Genomic DNA, 14,726 nt, shown 5'->3' on the forward strand with positions numbered 1-14,726 from the left:
TGCCCATATGTAGAAAATGCAAGGTTATCAAATTCCAGTTGTAGAACAGTAGTTCTCAAGGTATGGTCTGTGGGACTCTGCTTCATAGGGTCCACAAGGTAAAGGCTATTTTCATACAAAATACTAGGGTTATTTGCCTTTTTCACTCTCTCTCTCTCATGGATGTATCATGTACTCTTCCAGAACTACATAACAGGGGATGGGGTCATCAATCCGACAATTTGTTGCTTCTGTATGCCTTAATTTTTTAATTCCTGAGTTTTAATTTAACCCACATAAATAGTAATTAGGGTCTTCAATAATTTTCAAAGTGTAAAGTGGTCCTGAGACAAAAAAGTTCAGAAACCACTCTTCTAGAGTATTTCAAGGCCTATGGCATAGTCCTGTTAAGACCATTAAGAGCCCATAGTTAAGGGACACCTGGGTAGCTTGGCAGTTGAGCATCTGATGCCTTTGGCTCAGGTCATGATCTGGGGGTCCTGGGATCGAGTCCCAAATCAGGCTGCCCACAGGGAGCTTCCTTCTCCCTCTCCCTATGTCTCTGCCTCTCTCTCTTTCATGAATAAATAATAAATAAACTCTTTTTTTTATTCATGACACAGAGAGAGGCAGAGATATAGGCAAAGGTAGAGGCAGGCTCTATGCAGGGAGCCCGATGTGGGACTCGATCCCAGGACTCCAGGGTCACACCCTGGGCTGAAGGCAGATGCTCAACTGCTGAGCCACCCAACTGTCCCTAAATAAATTATCAGGAAAAAAAAAGAGTTGATAGTTAAGTCAATAAAAGACCCCAGCTCCGTTCAAATAAAAGAAAAATCAAATTCCCTAAAAAACTTCAAAATTATTAAAGTTTTGGAATATCACTTACATGACGTCCAACACCATTTACTTACAAAAGCACTTGACATAACAGCCAAGAAAGTATGCTGTTTATAAACTAAATATAATTCAATTATGTATTTCTAAAATCACACTTTCAGCTATCTCTACTACAAAGTAGTATTTGAAAACATAAAGTAAAAGTAGAGGAAAGTAAAACTTTAAATATAACCAAATACATTTGTATTAACTAATAGATACTTGATACCTTGATGCCAAGGTATCACTACCTAAAATAGCCAGCAAGATTAAGATACAAACAATAGCCATAAGGCAACAAGAATTACCTTTAGTCATCTATTTTACAAAATCAAGAGCATATGAACAGGAAATTTAGAAAGATAAAAGAGTTTTCATTAAAATTTGTTATCTGAGTGACACTTACATAGAAGTAGAATCATCAAAAATTACTAGTCTTAGAGAAAAACAGTTAGCAAGGTTTCAGGTAGAATTATTGAGGTAAAATGAACTTTCTATCAATTTTTCTACATTTCTGCATAGGGTAGAACAAAAGGAAAACTAACATAAATTAACACCAGAGAAATAAGTTTTGTTACTGTAAGAAGAAAGTTCTTGATAATTTTATGGAGACCCATTTCCAAGAAATGCTCTGGAATCACATTCCTTTGGGACTTAACATAAATATATGAAGTCTCGTTATTTAATAAAGTCTCTTTTGGTGGGATAAAAAACCTAAACAGCACATGTGACCTTCCAATGCAACTTAAAGGACAGCCTACAACCTCTTAAGCAATATGGTACGCATTACACATTATTAACAAATGGATAATGTATACATTTTACCTGACAAATCTCTAAACATACGTAGGTATTCCCCACACCATAACAGAGATCTAACTCTGCCTCTATCATTAGCCAGCCTACTTTTGTGAATGTCAGGCTAATAAAAATGAAGAAGATAATGCTACCAACAGGTAAATTTATTCAGTAGACAGACTGAGTATTAAATACTATAAAATAAGCTGGATACAAGCCTCAATCAAATATGAACAACTGAATTTTCCATATTTCTATTTCCCTAAATTGCTCCTGGGAATATGAAACTATTTGTTTTACAGCATTATAAATATTATATTATATTCCAAATGACAATTTCCCATTACCTAAAGAATAATTAGGATAGCACTGGAGGCAGACAACATTCTTCATATGAAAGTGGATAACCTAGAAGTTGACCAATGTTTATAATTTAAAATACAACCTGCTGCTTCATCAATCTAACATATAACGCCCCCTCATATCCTGTTACTTATTATTTTGGAAAGTAAAAAATCACCAAGTTTTTAAATGAAACTTACTTAAAATAGGTAATCATTGCTATGCAAAACTTGTAAGTAGAAGGTAAAAGAATAAAGCACAGAAGGAAAATCTACCGGTTTAACCTATTGTGATGATATGAAAAAACAAAAAATAAGTGCTTGCTAAAGAAGTGAATTTTGTGACAATAAATGTATTAACAGAAATAACAGACTTAATTATTATAGTTCTACATGTTGATGTAACAGGTACATCTACATGTAAGATGACAACTCAATCTTGCTTTTGAAGAAAAACATATACATAAACACACAGACAAAGAGACACAAATGTGTTTGACTGAAGAATCTTGAATGTTGCATCTTGGGCCCAAAGGATAAACCTAACTTTCGGTAGTAGAACTTCAAGTGGAAGAACTGAGTCATTACTGTAGTTTTAGGACAAAAATGTTTGTCTTATGATAGGAGTGTTTGATTTTTCTTTTTCATTTCTTTGTAGAGAGAACTTATTCACTAAATATATGTAAACATATAGTTCATATTTACTCCCATACATCTAAAGCAAAGACTTGGTGACTATTCAGATGATGAGTGCTACAACTGGTAAAGGAATTAACCTTAAAATGAATCTCTAAAAGTCTGACGCAATCATTAAGCTGTTTTTGTCCTGCTCTAAAAAGTAGAAGTCTAAATTTTCATGTGGATATGGACATGCCTAAGTTGAAATAAAGGTGACCTTTGTTTTCATAATCCACTCAGAACCATTCAGCAGTCCTACGAAGAATGGGGTGAGAGGACAGAGAGGGAAAAGGAAAACTATCATAACCCTAGTCTCTGGATATAAAAATATTTCTCTAATTATAAAGACTGTAAGTTCCTTGAGGGCGGTGATTGTGAGCTCCTTGAGGACGGTGACAAATAGTAGATACTCAACAAAGGCTGGTTGACCAAATGAATAAATGTTACACTTAGGGTGCTCATTCACTCCCACAGCTGTCTATAAATAGGATTTCAAGGAAGCTACTTAATATAACGAGTAGAATGGTTTAGAGAAGAATTCCCTTTTCCCCAGACAGACAGATATCATAAAAATTGGGTTGATCTACCTCATTACTCTTGCTTTGAGATAGTGTCAGGCTATCATTGGTCAGTTCCTCATCATCAGCACTGTTTCTGCTAAGAACTTTACTCTTCTTCTTCTTGCAACCCCCTTCACTGGCAGGGCTGCTATGATCTTCATCATTGCCTTCATCATTCTCATCCTCATCACTCCCACTTCCTTCATCCTCATCATCCTCATTGTCTCCATCACTTCCTTCTTTCTGAGATGCAGATCGTCCCTTTCTCTTTACTACAGTAGGTCGCCAATCATTGTCATCTTCACTGTCATAGTCATCCATATCATTCAGCTCTTCCATGGATACAAAATCCAAAAGTGGTCGATTTCGACGAAGGTTCCACTTTTTTGGCTCACTTACTTGTTCCTCTGCAGTGGTTGTTGTAGTGGGGACTGAAGGAGATGTGTTAACACCAGGAGGACTTGTGGCTGGTGTGGTGGAAGCAGCAGAAGCAGCCACATTATCAGATACTGTTGCTTTTTCTTTATCTTCTCTCTCCTTCTCCTTCTCCTTTTCTTTCTCTTTTTCTTTCTCCTTTTTCTTTCTAGGTCTTTCTCCATTATCTTCTTCCTCCTTCTTTTCCATTTTAATTAACTGTTTTTCTGATGACAGTATTTCTTCCTCTGCAGAATTTTTAAGTTGTTCTTCTTTTACTTTAATATCTTCATTCAGTTCTTCTTCTAAAATATTTTCTTCAGAGTCACTACAGGAACCTTCTCCACTGTCCTTTGAAGGATCTTCACTTCCATTACCACTCCCTTCAGAATCTGTTGAAAATATGAGAAAAAAAAACCACACATATGTATATACATACACACACACACACACAACGCTGACACAAATGAAACCACCAAAATTTGTGAGTAACTTGCAAAACAATATAAACAAATTTAAGTCAAAGAATGGTAGACATTCCCAACCTGATTAAATAATAAATCAATGAAGTTGGCAAAATGGTTCTAATTCAGTAGAACACTAATGAAGATGAATATATGTAACTCTAAATTAAAATATGCTTTAAAAGGAAGAGTACTATTTCGTGTCATATAGCTCATGCTATGTTTGGTACCCTAGAAGCAATTATTTTTTCTAAAAGTAAAGGTGCTTCTTTTGAAATTGGGCATCTGATTTTTTAACTTAATGATACAATACAGACCAAATTCTTCTTCTCTTGCATCTTCAATTCATAAACTGAATTGACTTACAAGCATTGAGTCACATTCAGAACAAGAAAATTCTGGCCCCAAAAAACTTGGTCTCATTTATTTCACTCTTTACCCAAAAAAAAATGAGCACAGGTATTTATGATAGTCAACATCCCTAACATACCAATCAATTTTAGGAGTACCAAGTTCATAGGTGAAAGGAAACAGGAGCAGTAGCACAATAAATGGAAGTTACAAGAGCAGCTGCCAATTTTCCTGCTGACAAGGATACTGTTCATATCAGTAAGAGCCACCTAAACTTTCAAAACTTCTAGGTAGTAATTAAGACAGCCCCCTAGAATGAAAGAAATTAATAATTATTTTTAAAAACTAATCCATCTTGGAAATGAGCAACCACAGTAGTCGCTAAAAAGACAGGCTTAGAATAGTAAAGAGTTTGTCCAGAATTACAAGCTTTCTAGCAAGTTTTTCCCATTCCTGCGTCAGGCAGCCCAGGCCATCTTGGCCCAACACTATTCAGCAGCTTTCTGATCCTCTTTACACCTAATCAAATAAATAAAAATCTAAAACCTGAAATAAAGGGGAGGAGAAAAATAGAAGGGGAGCTGGAAGAAGTAAGAAACAACTAGTCACAGGTCACAGCCAACACTTATAGTAAAATCTGTAGGAAAAAATAATAATAATAAAATCTGTAGGGTGATACATTTTTTGGGCCCATAATTAAGAAAAGGGTAATATTAAAATGGTGAGAAAAAGTCTGTGTTCCCACACCATTTTAATTTCTGTTAATTCAACCAGCCTTAGCCGCTATAATTCAATGGACATTAAAAATAAATAAAGTTAAAAGAAAAAAAAAAAGTAAAGAAAGTTGTAATTAGTATCTGGTTATCCAAAATGTCCTAGAAATCCTTTACAAATGGCTGATTAAAAAAAAAAAAAAATCCTCCAAGTCAAATCACAAAAAAATAAAAATTAAAATTAACATACAATAGATATTGACTGGCCCTATAAAATAATTATCAATCTCAAGATTATCATGAAGGGACCCACAGCTTATTCAAAATTGCTATGAAAAAACACTCTAATCCCACACATCTTAGATAGGACACCAGCAATATCATATAGGTCAACAATCCCTTACTTGAAACTTCTAGAGCCAGATAGCTTTCAGAATTTTGATTTTTTTCAGATTTTAGAAGGGTAGCATGGTGCATACACAATATATTACACTAAAATTTCCAGTGAGGTCTAAGGCACTATACTCAAACACATGTCTGCAGTGAGAAGTATAAATATTTACAAGTATGATAAGGAAACACTACAAATAAACTATCATTTCCAGTTAGGTTTTACCATCAAACAAGTAGGTACCAAACTCAGGAAACACATTTGGATTTGTATGCTTCTTGAATTTCAAAGAGTGTGAATTCACTATCACCCACAACTAGGTACTTCTTTTCAGTCCAATAGTTCTACAAACCATTAAGAAAATTATGATTTTTAAAAATACCATTCATAATTAAATCCAACCTACCAAGAAACTATTTCTGGTAATATAATAAATAATAATAATAATAATAGACATTTTTAGATAAGAATTTTAAAAATAGCAAGCCAAGGTGACCAAACACTTCTAAGGCAAAAAACAGTCTCTGTGCATACTGACTACAGAAGATTGAAACATTCTGCAAGCAATGCCATAATTAAAAGAGATGGCCAAAATTAAGAGAGATAGTTTTTTAAAGTACCTAAAAAGTATTCCTAATAATTTTTACCAATAAAAACAACAGTAGATACAAAAGCAAGATTAACTGGGGCACAAATGTGGGTACCTAATCAAAACTGAGACCAATCCAACTTTGCTATTACTTGGTAAATTCTACGTAATGTTAAGCATTTTTATGATTTTTGTTTTCGTTGCTGTTGCCAAAGCCAATTATTTTTAAAAATATGAAGGGGGTTGCCTGGGTGGCTCAGTCAGTTAAGTAATCAACTGGTGATTTAGGCTCAGTTCATGATCTCATGGATCATGAAATCGAGCCCAAATAGGACTCTGCCCTCAGTGGGGAGTCTACTTGATATTTTCTCTCCCTCTCCCTCTGCCCCTCCTCTGATTCATACACAAGCACTCTCTCTCAAAAAAAAAATAAATAAATAAATCTTTTTTTTAAAAAAAAAAGCATGGGGAAATTGATACCCTGATTGTTTTTATTTTGTAATCATGTCTGGATAGAAAGCAATTTGAAAAGAAAAAAGATTCAAATGCTTTACATCTGTTAATTTTATTATTAGATGAATCTGAGATTTTTCCACAAATCCAAATCCTAGTAGCTTACCCAACCCTTCATTCTCCAAATATAATACATTATCCATACTCCAACTGCAGGCATCAGGAATATATCAAATTTTATCTGTCCTTGATTTCTGAAAAATAACTTCTTCATCTGATTAGTCATCATTTCTTTTGGTATATATGCACTTGAAGAATGGAAATAAACAATATTAGGTACAAGCATAGCTTGACAAAAATTACAATGAAAAACTCAGAGTCTTTTGCTGTCTATAATTCTATTTTTGTAGGCTGCAAAGAAAAATGTCTATTACAAATTCAAACAATGACTCTGTATCATGTTCTAAGTCCAGTACTCTTAAATCTTTTTTTTAAAAAAAGGTAGTAATAGACTACTAAAGGTAGTAATAGACAAATACTTTAAATAAGTCAGACACTTCTTAGCATTAAAAGAGAATTCTAGAAAAAAAAAAAAGAAGTAATTCTAACTACAATAAAATTTTTTTCAGAAGAAAAAAAAACCTTTAAAATTGAAATCCCTCCTTTCTATTCAGTTAAATAAAAGGTAACTTTTCTCAAATATACAATATATCAAAATCTCTCCAAGCAATAGCTATTTCAACTAACAGAATTTAAGGAATTTTTTATCAATACAGAATTAAAAAAATAATCTTTAAGAATTCCTTCACAATTTTCAATGCTTAAGTTTTCCTCATAAATATTAAACAATAAAATTGGTATGATTTAATTCAGTTTTATTTTAGCTTTGCAACGTAAAGGATCACCTTTGTTCACCGGCCTTAATTAACTATTCTTTTCATTGATCTGGTACAATAGTAATCAGTATTTATAAATATACACAATACATAAGAGATCACCAATCTACTGGTTTCTTCAGTTATCACTTTGCGGCCATTTTTGACTAATCCTGTATTTTCTCTTTTTAAAAAAGCTAATCAATCAACACAACTTATCCTCTACTCCTCATCTCTAGTTCCAACTGTGTCATTTATCATTTTCTGAATGAATCCAGATCAGTGATTCTCAAGTAAGAACAATTTTGAATTCTGTCCCACAGAGAACATTGGCAATGTCTAGACAACGAATGGTTGCCATGGCGGGGGACAGAAAGGGAAGATGCTAATGGCATTTAGTAAGTAGAAAACAGATGTTGCTACACATTGTACAGTAAACAGGACAAGCCTCCAATACAAAGAATTATAGAACACCAAATGCCAATAGTGCCAAGATTGGGAAACCCTGGTCTAGCAATATAAGGCCTTAACCTGACCTCATTATACTTGCCCAGGAGAATCTCTTTTATTCTTTTACTCATTCCTGATTCCCAAATATAAATGATATTTACCAGCCCCTACACTTCTAAACTTAATGTTTCCCTCACCTAGATTGCTTCTTTTTTAGTTCCTAGTTCAACTTACCTCCTCAATGAAATGTTCTAGATAAATCCAGTCTAAAGTGACTATTCCTTGACTTGAACTACACAAATAATCAATCATGCCTTGTATTGTTAATTTAATTTTTCCAATATTATCACATCTCTTTGTGAATTTAAGTACAAAATACTACCAAAGTCTCATCCTGACTCTTCTAGTTAATTTTCTAGCAATCTGGCCTATCTAAACTAAGACTCAAGATCTAAAGTTAATCATCTTACTTTGGCCAGCAGGTTAGAGGGGACACAGCACTGCTATTTTGTCTTATTTAATAAAAGCAATACATGCACTCATCTTGAAAAATATTCCACTTATATATCAGATAACTAAATGTAATCTAACCCCAATTCTAGGACCAAATCTCAAATATAACCACTTTAACTAGATCAAACGATGAAACTGCCAAAGAAACTGCCAATAATCTTAAATTGGTAATTTCATGTGGTTCAATTTAACATTTCCAAATACGGTTCTTCTGGTGGTTATCACCACAATTCTAATATGGTTATACCATGTCCACAATCAAAAAATGAGAAATTTAATTAATTTCACATTAAAGATAAAAGAAAAGATCTATTTTCAGTTTATATTCTTCTAAAGGCAGAGGCTTATAGTTATTAACCATCAATGATCACTTGAAAATTTTACTGACAGGTCATTTTTTGAGCAATATTTACCTTTTTCTATTACCTGAGAAACACATGAATAAAATTATGTTTATCTGCAAATGTGTTGAATATAATCTCTCAGAATTATCTATGTTCTTAAAGACAAACAGAAATAGGAAGCTTTGTAGTCATAATTTCTAATCTCAAAATGAAGAGAAGTGATGCACAAAACTGTTACAAATTAAGGCCAACCAATCTAATCATTTTAACATCAAGTTCTAAAGGAGTTAGTAGTTCACTCAAGAAGTCATCTTTAGACAGTTTTGAAAGAGGCTTTGATCAGACTGATGATACAGCTACTGCCATTTCTCCACCTCCAGTTTAATCTATTCATATGTAGGGTTGGGATTCCACAACTCTGACATGACTGAAAACCAGTGATAAGTCTGTTTTATCTCCTGTAAGAGTCCAATTACCTCAGGCAAAGAAAGGATTCAAACAGGAAACACTGGTAATCAAGAGTAAGCCACCATGTTAACCATGGGGGACACCAATGAATCTTAACCAAGAAGGGAAAATAGGATTCAATTTCTACTATTTTAAACAAAATCATTTTCTACTATAATCTCCTTTATAGTAGCATAACAAGAACTGCACAGGGGCCAAGGAAGTAAATTACAAATAGAACAGATTAGATATGATGACAAGAGAGAATAGAAGGTATGCATTTTTTAGTACTTTGGAGAGATTTCTCTAAAAATTATCAGCATAACAAAACTCATCCTGTCAGTTTTCACATATAACTGATAATTCCCATTAACTCTGATTAAGATTTAATAAAATCAGGAATTTCTACTTAGCTTCATACCAAAAATTATCTTGAGAAAGCAGTTTGCATCATTAGAAGCTTTGACCTTTGTAAAGAGAAGTGATACCTGTGAATGACTACATCTCAATAAAAAGAAAAAAAATCTACAAAGTCAGATTTATTGTCACAGAAGAAAAAAATATGGAATACTTAGTCTGAGTTTTGCATAATAGTATTCAAATAAGTCATAACTTCTGAAACCCAAAAACTTGCCACAGTTAATCTTGACCAAAACCACATTCTCACCAAAATATTAACTACCAAGATTCTCACCAAGAGAACTTAAATAGTTTTGGATTTTACCTCCTTTCCTTTCCCTTTCTTTCCTTTCTTTGGAAGTACCAAACATCAGTGAATTGACTAAACAGGAGAGAAAGCAGCTGAGAAGCAAAGGTTAAAAGACGATTAATCAAGATAAACTTAACTTTTGATTGTTGGGAGTGACCTCATTAGTCACAACAACCAAGTAGTTTCAGTTTAAGATTACATCAATTTACTTTTAGGATCTAAGCAGCAAAAAGATCGTTAAATTTTGGAGTCAAAAGACATGGATCACATCCATTATGGCCTAAGTAAATTCATGCAAGTTCTTTAAACCGAGTCCCCTGTTATCTGTAAAATATTATCTCCTTCACTAAGCTATTATAAAAGTTAAATGAGATTATGGAAATAAAAAGTTCTCAGTAAATCACCATGCAAATTCTACTTGTTGATACTATTTAAACTAATAACAGAAACAACACAACCTAATTTCATCACCTACCATCTCTAACAGGAGTTAAAAAAAAAAAGAAAAAAAAAAAAAGAAAAACCAGAGGAAAGGAGAGCTATATGATGACTAAACATAGAAAACTCTCTGGAGGAATGAATACTTTAACATTATTAAAGGGATGAAACTGAAAAGGCTTTAATTTCTCTTTTTATTTAAATTTCCATCAGAAAGGGACAAAATTCTAAGTAATTTTATAGTTCATGTATTAGTATTTTTCACATAAAATATTTAAACACAATTTGTATGCATTTCTCAGATTCCTCCAATTAAAATTATACATATATGTATATCTATATATATGAAGTACAATAGACGGAAGATACCATGGAAAACCATATTTTTCTGTTTCCCAACCTTGTACAATGTAAACATATGAGCTTTTAAAATAAGTGTATTGCTTTTAAAAATCACAAAATAAAATGAGCAAACATCTATCTTTGTACTTTAGAGATTTTTGAGAGGCCCAATCCACAAAGTCCAACACATACCACAAAGTATAACTTATTGCTCTGGGCAATTTTATTCTGGTAAGGATGCTAATAATAGGCAAAAAGGCAAAACTCCCCTCAGAGAATGCCAAGTGATCTGAATAAAGAAGCCTGCTTATGAGCTGTTCATAGCTCACATTACCCTCAGGATATTAAATGACTTCGAGATATCTATTTTTTCCCCTCTATCCATAAAGTAAGCATCAATAGATCTTTGAGGAGGTAGAGAAAACGCTTTGGTATCTGTAGTAGAAGTTCTTTTCTGCCTGCTAATTATCGGAGAATCCATATAAACAGAAGCAATGATGGGATCTAGTGATCTTAGAGATCACTAGTGAAAGGATCTTGGGGAAATGTGGGAAATCAAATGGACAGACTAAAGGAAGTGTATGTGCTTTAACTTTTTCAATTGGCATTTTCATCAAAACCCATTTAAAAAAAAAAGTCTGAAAATAAGCCCAACTTCCAGAAAGCTGGGAAAAGGGAAGAAGAAAAGGAAACATTTACCTGAGGCATCTCCCACTTTAAAATCACTGTCATCTGAACTATCATAATCGAGAGCTTCTAGCAGAGAAGCTGCCAAAGGCTTCACCTGCCTCCTCTTGGAGCTGCGATCCACTGTTAAGAGAAAAACATTACATCGTCATTACTCATCACGCCCAGCACAGAGGACAGCCGTGATGCTGGGGCCGGGGGGAGGGGGGGGGGCAGATGACCTCGTGCAGGGAATCTTTGTCTAATTCAGTTCTCAGCAAGAGGGGCGGGGAGCTTGGGGCGGGCTGGCCAGCAGCCGCTGGGTCGGGGCTGGGGCGTGGCAAAGGCGACACCAGGGCGGCCAACATCTAAGGTGACCCCCCTCCCCCGCCCCGTAACATCCTGTCGGGTTCCTGCCACTCGTTCACGATCCCTCACTTGGACGCGGGGACAGTCCACAGGAAAGAAAACGCGGAGCCCAGGAAATAGAAGCAGCCTTGCTCGTTCCTGCGGACTGAGGAAGGGAAGCGCCCACGGAAGGTCCGGCTCCCAGCAGAGCCCTGCGCCCCCCTCCCCCCTCCCCTGCTCCCACAGGCCCCGGCTTCCACAAGGGCTGAAATGCACCTTTCTCCCGGCGGAGGCCTCCGACACACTTACTAAGGAATCCGTGAGGTGGTCTTTGGAGGACACCTAGGGAGAGGCTGCGAGAGCCCAGGCAGCGCTGAGGTCGGGGCTGAAACCGCGGAAACCGATCCAAAGATGCTACTTAAAATCGGCGGCGCCGCCGACCGGACCCGGGCGAGTCTACCGCAGCCTTGAGACCCCCTCCCGCCCCCCCACCCCGCCCCCTAATCCTCGCCGAACCGGCCCCGGCCGCTCGCGCCCCTTCCCACGGCGCTCCCCTGCCAGAGGCGCCCCCAGGCCCCGGCAGCCCTGGGGAGTTAGTGTCCTTCGTTAAAACTGTTAGAAAAAAAAATAATAATAATAAATAAATAAATAAAAGAAAGAAAAACTTTATTAGCCTGCACCCGAAGCCACGAAAGACCCAGAATTTGCAAAGTCCGAGGCCGTTTGCCTGAGACAATAGAGAAAGCAACGACCCGGATACAGCTCTGAGGAGAAGGAAGTGAAAACACAAGGTAGAGCGCGGCCGTGAGAACAGCAAGGGGCGTGAGCGCGTGCGCGCGTGCGCCGGACTCGCCGCCGCCCTCGGTCGCTCCGGCGGGAGGAGCCGAGCGGGAGCCGAGCGGAGCCGAGCGGAGCCGAGCGGAGCCGAGCGGGAGCCGAGCGGGAGCCGAGCGGGAGCCGAGCGGGAGCCGAGCGGGAGCCGAGCGGGAGCCGAGCGGGAGCCGAGCGGGAGCCGAGCGGGAGCCGAGCGGGAGCCGAGCGGGAGCCGAGGAGCGGCCGCAGAGAGCTCTCCCGGGCTGAGCGGCTCTTCCCACCCGCGCCCGAGGCTCCCCCCGCCAAACCTGTGGGAAGCCCAGGCTTGCTCCAGGTTTTCGTTTCTTAAGGAGTTCCTCCTAGCACACTTTACACAAAGGGACGTTGCTAGCTTAAGTTACTACCGAAAACATAATACCGACAACAACACTCTACCTGCTGCTTCTATAAGTTGCATCGTTTTAAAGATCTTGGTACGTGCGAATATTTTATTTCCTGAAAGAGAGAAAATGTGAGAATCGCATTAGACTTTGGTTGCCGCTTTGAAAATCACAACTGAAAAAAAAAATCACAACTACCAGTGGGGGGAAAAGCATTATTTTTTTTTATATTAAGTGTTATTACGAGTGTACTGTGGGCAGTCATTCCACATAAATAAAAGTGTTTAATTTTACTAAGAGAAAGAATACCTCTGGGAGAAAATACTCCATTTCACCAGTATATCGCATATTTATTACCTAGGATGTGTGTCCACGTGAATGTGAAATAATGCCTTGCATCCACTTCGAGGAAATATTTTTTTAAGATGGATTTTTATTTTTTTAATAAATTTATTTTGTATTGGTGTTCAATTTGTCAACATACAGAATAACACCCAGTGCTCATCCCGTCAAGTGCCCCCTCAGTGCCCGCCACCCAGTCACCCCCACCTCCACCCACCCCCACCTCCCCTACCACCACCCCTAGTTCGTTTCCCAGAGTTAGGAGTCTTTCATGTACTGTCTCCCTTTCTGATATTTCCCACTTATTTTTTCTCCTTTCCCCTTTATTCCCTTTCACTATTTTTTATATTTAAGATGGATTTTTAAACCCATAAAAACTCAGGTCAGTATGTATAGCTGGATAAAGCAGTCGTTCAACAAGTTTCAAACACCACATTTATTTATGTACAGGTTAAATATTTTTAAATAGTATTAAAATGTTAGGATCTGACTAGTACTAACACTTCTCAAAAACTTATGCATCAAGGACAGAGAAAGATTTGGATGAAGTTGATTCAGTTCATTAGTTTATTCCACACATAAACATAGAGTGGCAGCATTTGTGACATGGGAAAATAAATGTGTAGGAGTCAAATCATATAATGAAATATTGGAGCTTACGCTAAAGAAACACGTTGAATTATTTTGTAAACTGGAATGAATCTTATCAAATTTGAAAAAAAATAGTAAATATTTACTACAGAGTAGTATAATTTATAGAATGATTACATAGAGGCTGGACCGTCTGCAAGACAGCTGTTTTTTCCCTTCCAGAACTTAAAATACAGGTAAGGATACAAACTGGTCAAACAATTGCTGTATATTGTGAAACAAGCTACCAGAGAAAGAGTACACAGGCTAAGAGAAGAGAAGGAGCTCAGGGTAAGCTTCCTGGAGAAAGTTAATGGAGCCAATCATAGTCTGAACTGCCCTGGAAGGGGAGAAAAGGAGCTATGAGTGTTTCCGGACCAAGGAAAGATCATGTGCAAATGCTCAGGGCTAGGAAAGCTTGGCTAATTAGATTCCCCAAAAGCTGGGCTACTTCTAATGCCCCAGGACATTCCACCATAACAGTAGTTACACAATTTATATTGCAACCTCTTCTTTCTGTGTTCCTTATCCCTCCTAAAAATGTAAACCAACTCTTCCAATCTCTAAGAATCTCTAGTCCTGTGACCCAAACTACCACTGCTTTGTGCCCCCTCAAACCTTTCCACAGTGCTGTAAAAACTTACATCCCAAAATTTTAAAACCTACTCAGTAAACCCTTTCCCTTTTCAATGATCATTCATGTATCTCCTTGTCTAAAATGGAAAGTTACACTATAGCCCTCTCAGCTGGAGGCCACTCAGCCTCCCACAAGTCATTTTCTCTAGATCCAGAGGCCGTATCTGATCCTTAATACTCCTC

The 14,726-nt window shown here is 36.9% G+C and overlaps 1 protein-coding gene across 12 annotated transcripts in view; it reads right to left on the minus strand.

The window, feature by feature from the left end:
• The window catches only part of PHF14 (PHD finger protein 14), a 232,999-nt gene extending 220,763 nt beyond the window's left edge, over window positions 1–12,236 (minus strand). For 11 of the 12 annotated variants that reach the window (XR_013356837.1, XR_013356839.1, XR_013356838.1 and 8 more), the window contains exons 1-3: window positions 12,052–12,236; window positions 11,428–11,538; window positions 3,263–4,041 (exon numbers count right to left, since the gene is read on the minus strand). Coding sequence is in view for 7 of the 12 variants with exons in the window: in XM_077856746.1 (XP_077712872.1) it covers window positions 3,263–4,041; window positions 11,428–11,538; window position 12,052 (891 nt within the window). In the remaining 5 variants the exon portion in view is untranslated. The remainder of the gene's footprint in view (window positions 1–3,262; window positions 4,042–11,427; window positions 11,539–12,051) is intronic. The other variant, XM_077856748.1, reaches the window with a different exon arrangement.
• Between the last annotated feature and the right edge of the window lie 2,490 nt (window positions 12,237–14,726).

Source organism: Canis aureus, chromosome 18, assembly GCF_053574225.1.
Source record: "Canis aureus isolate CA01 chromosome 18, VMU_Caureus_v.1.0, whole genome shotgun sequence".
NCBI lineage: Eukaryota > Metazoa > Chordata > Mammalia > Carnivora > Canidae > Canis > Canis aureus.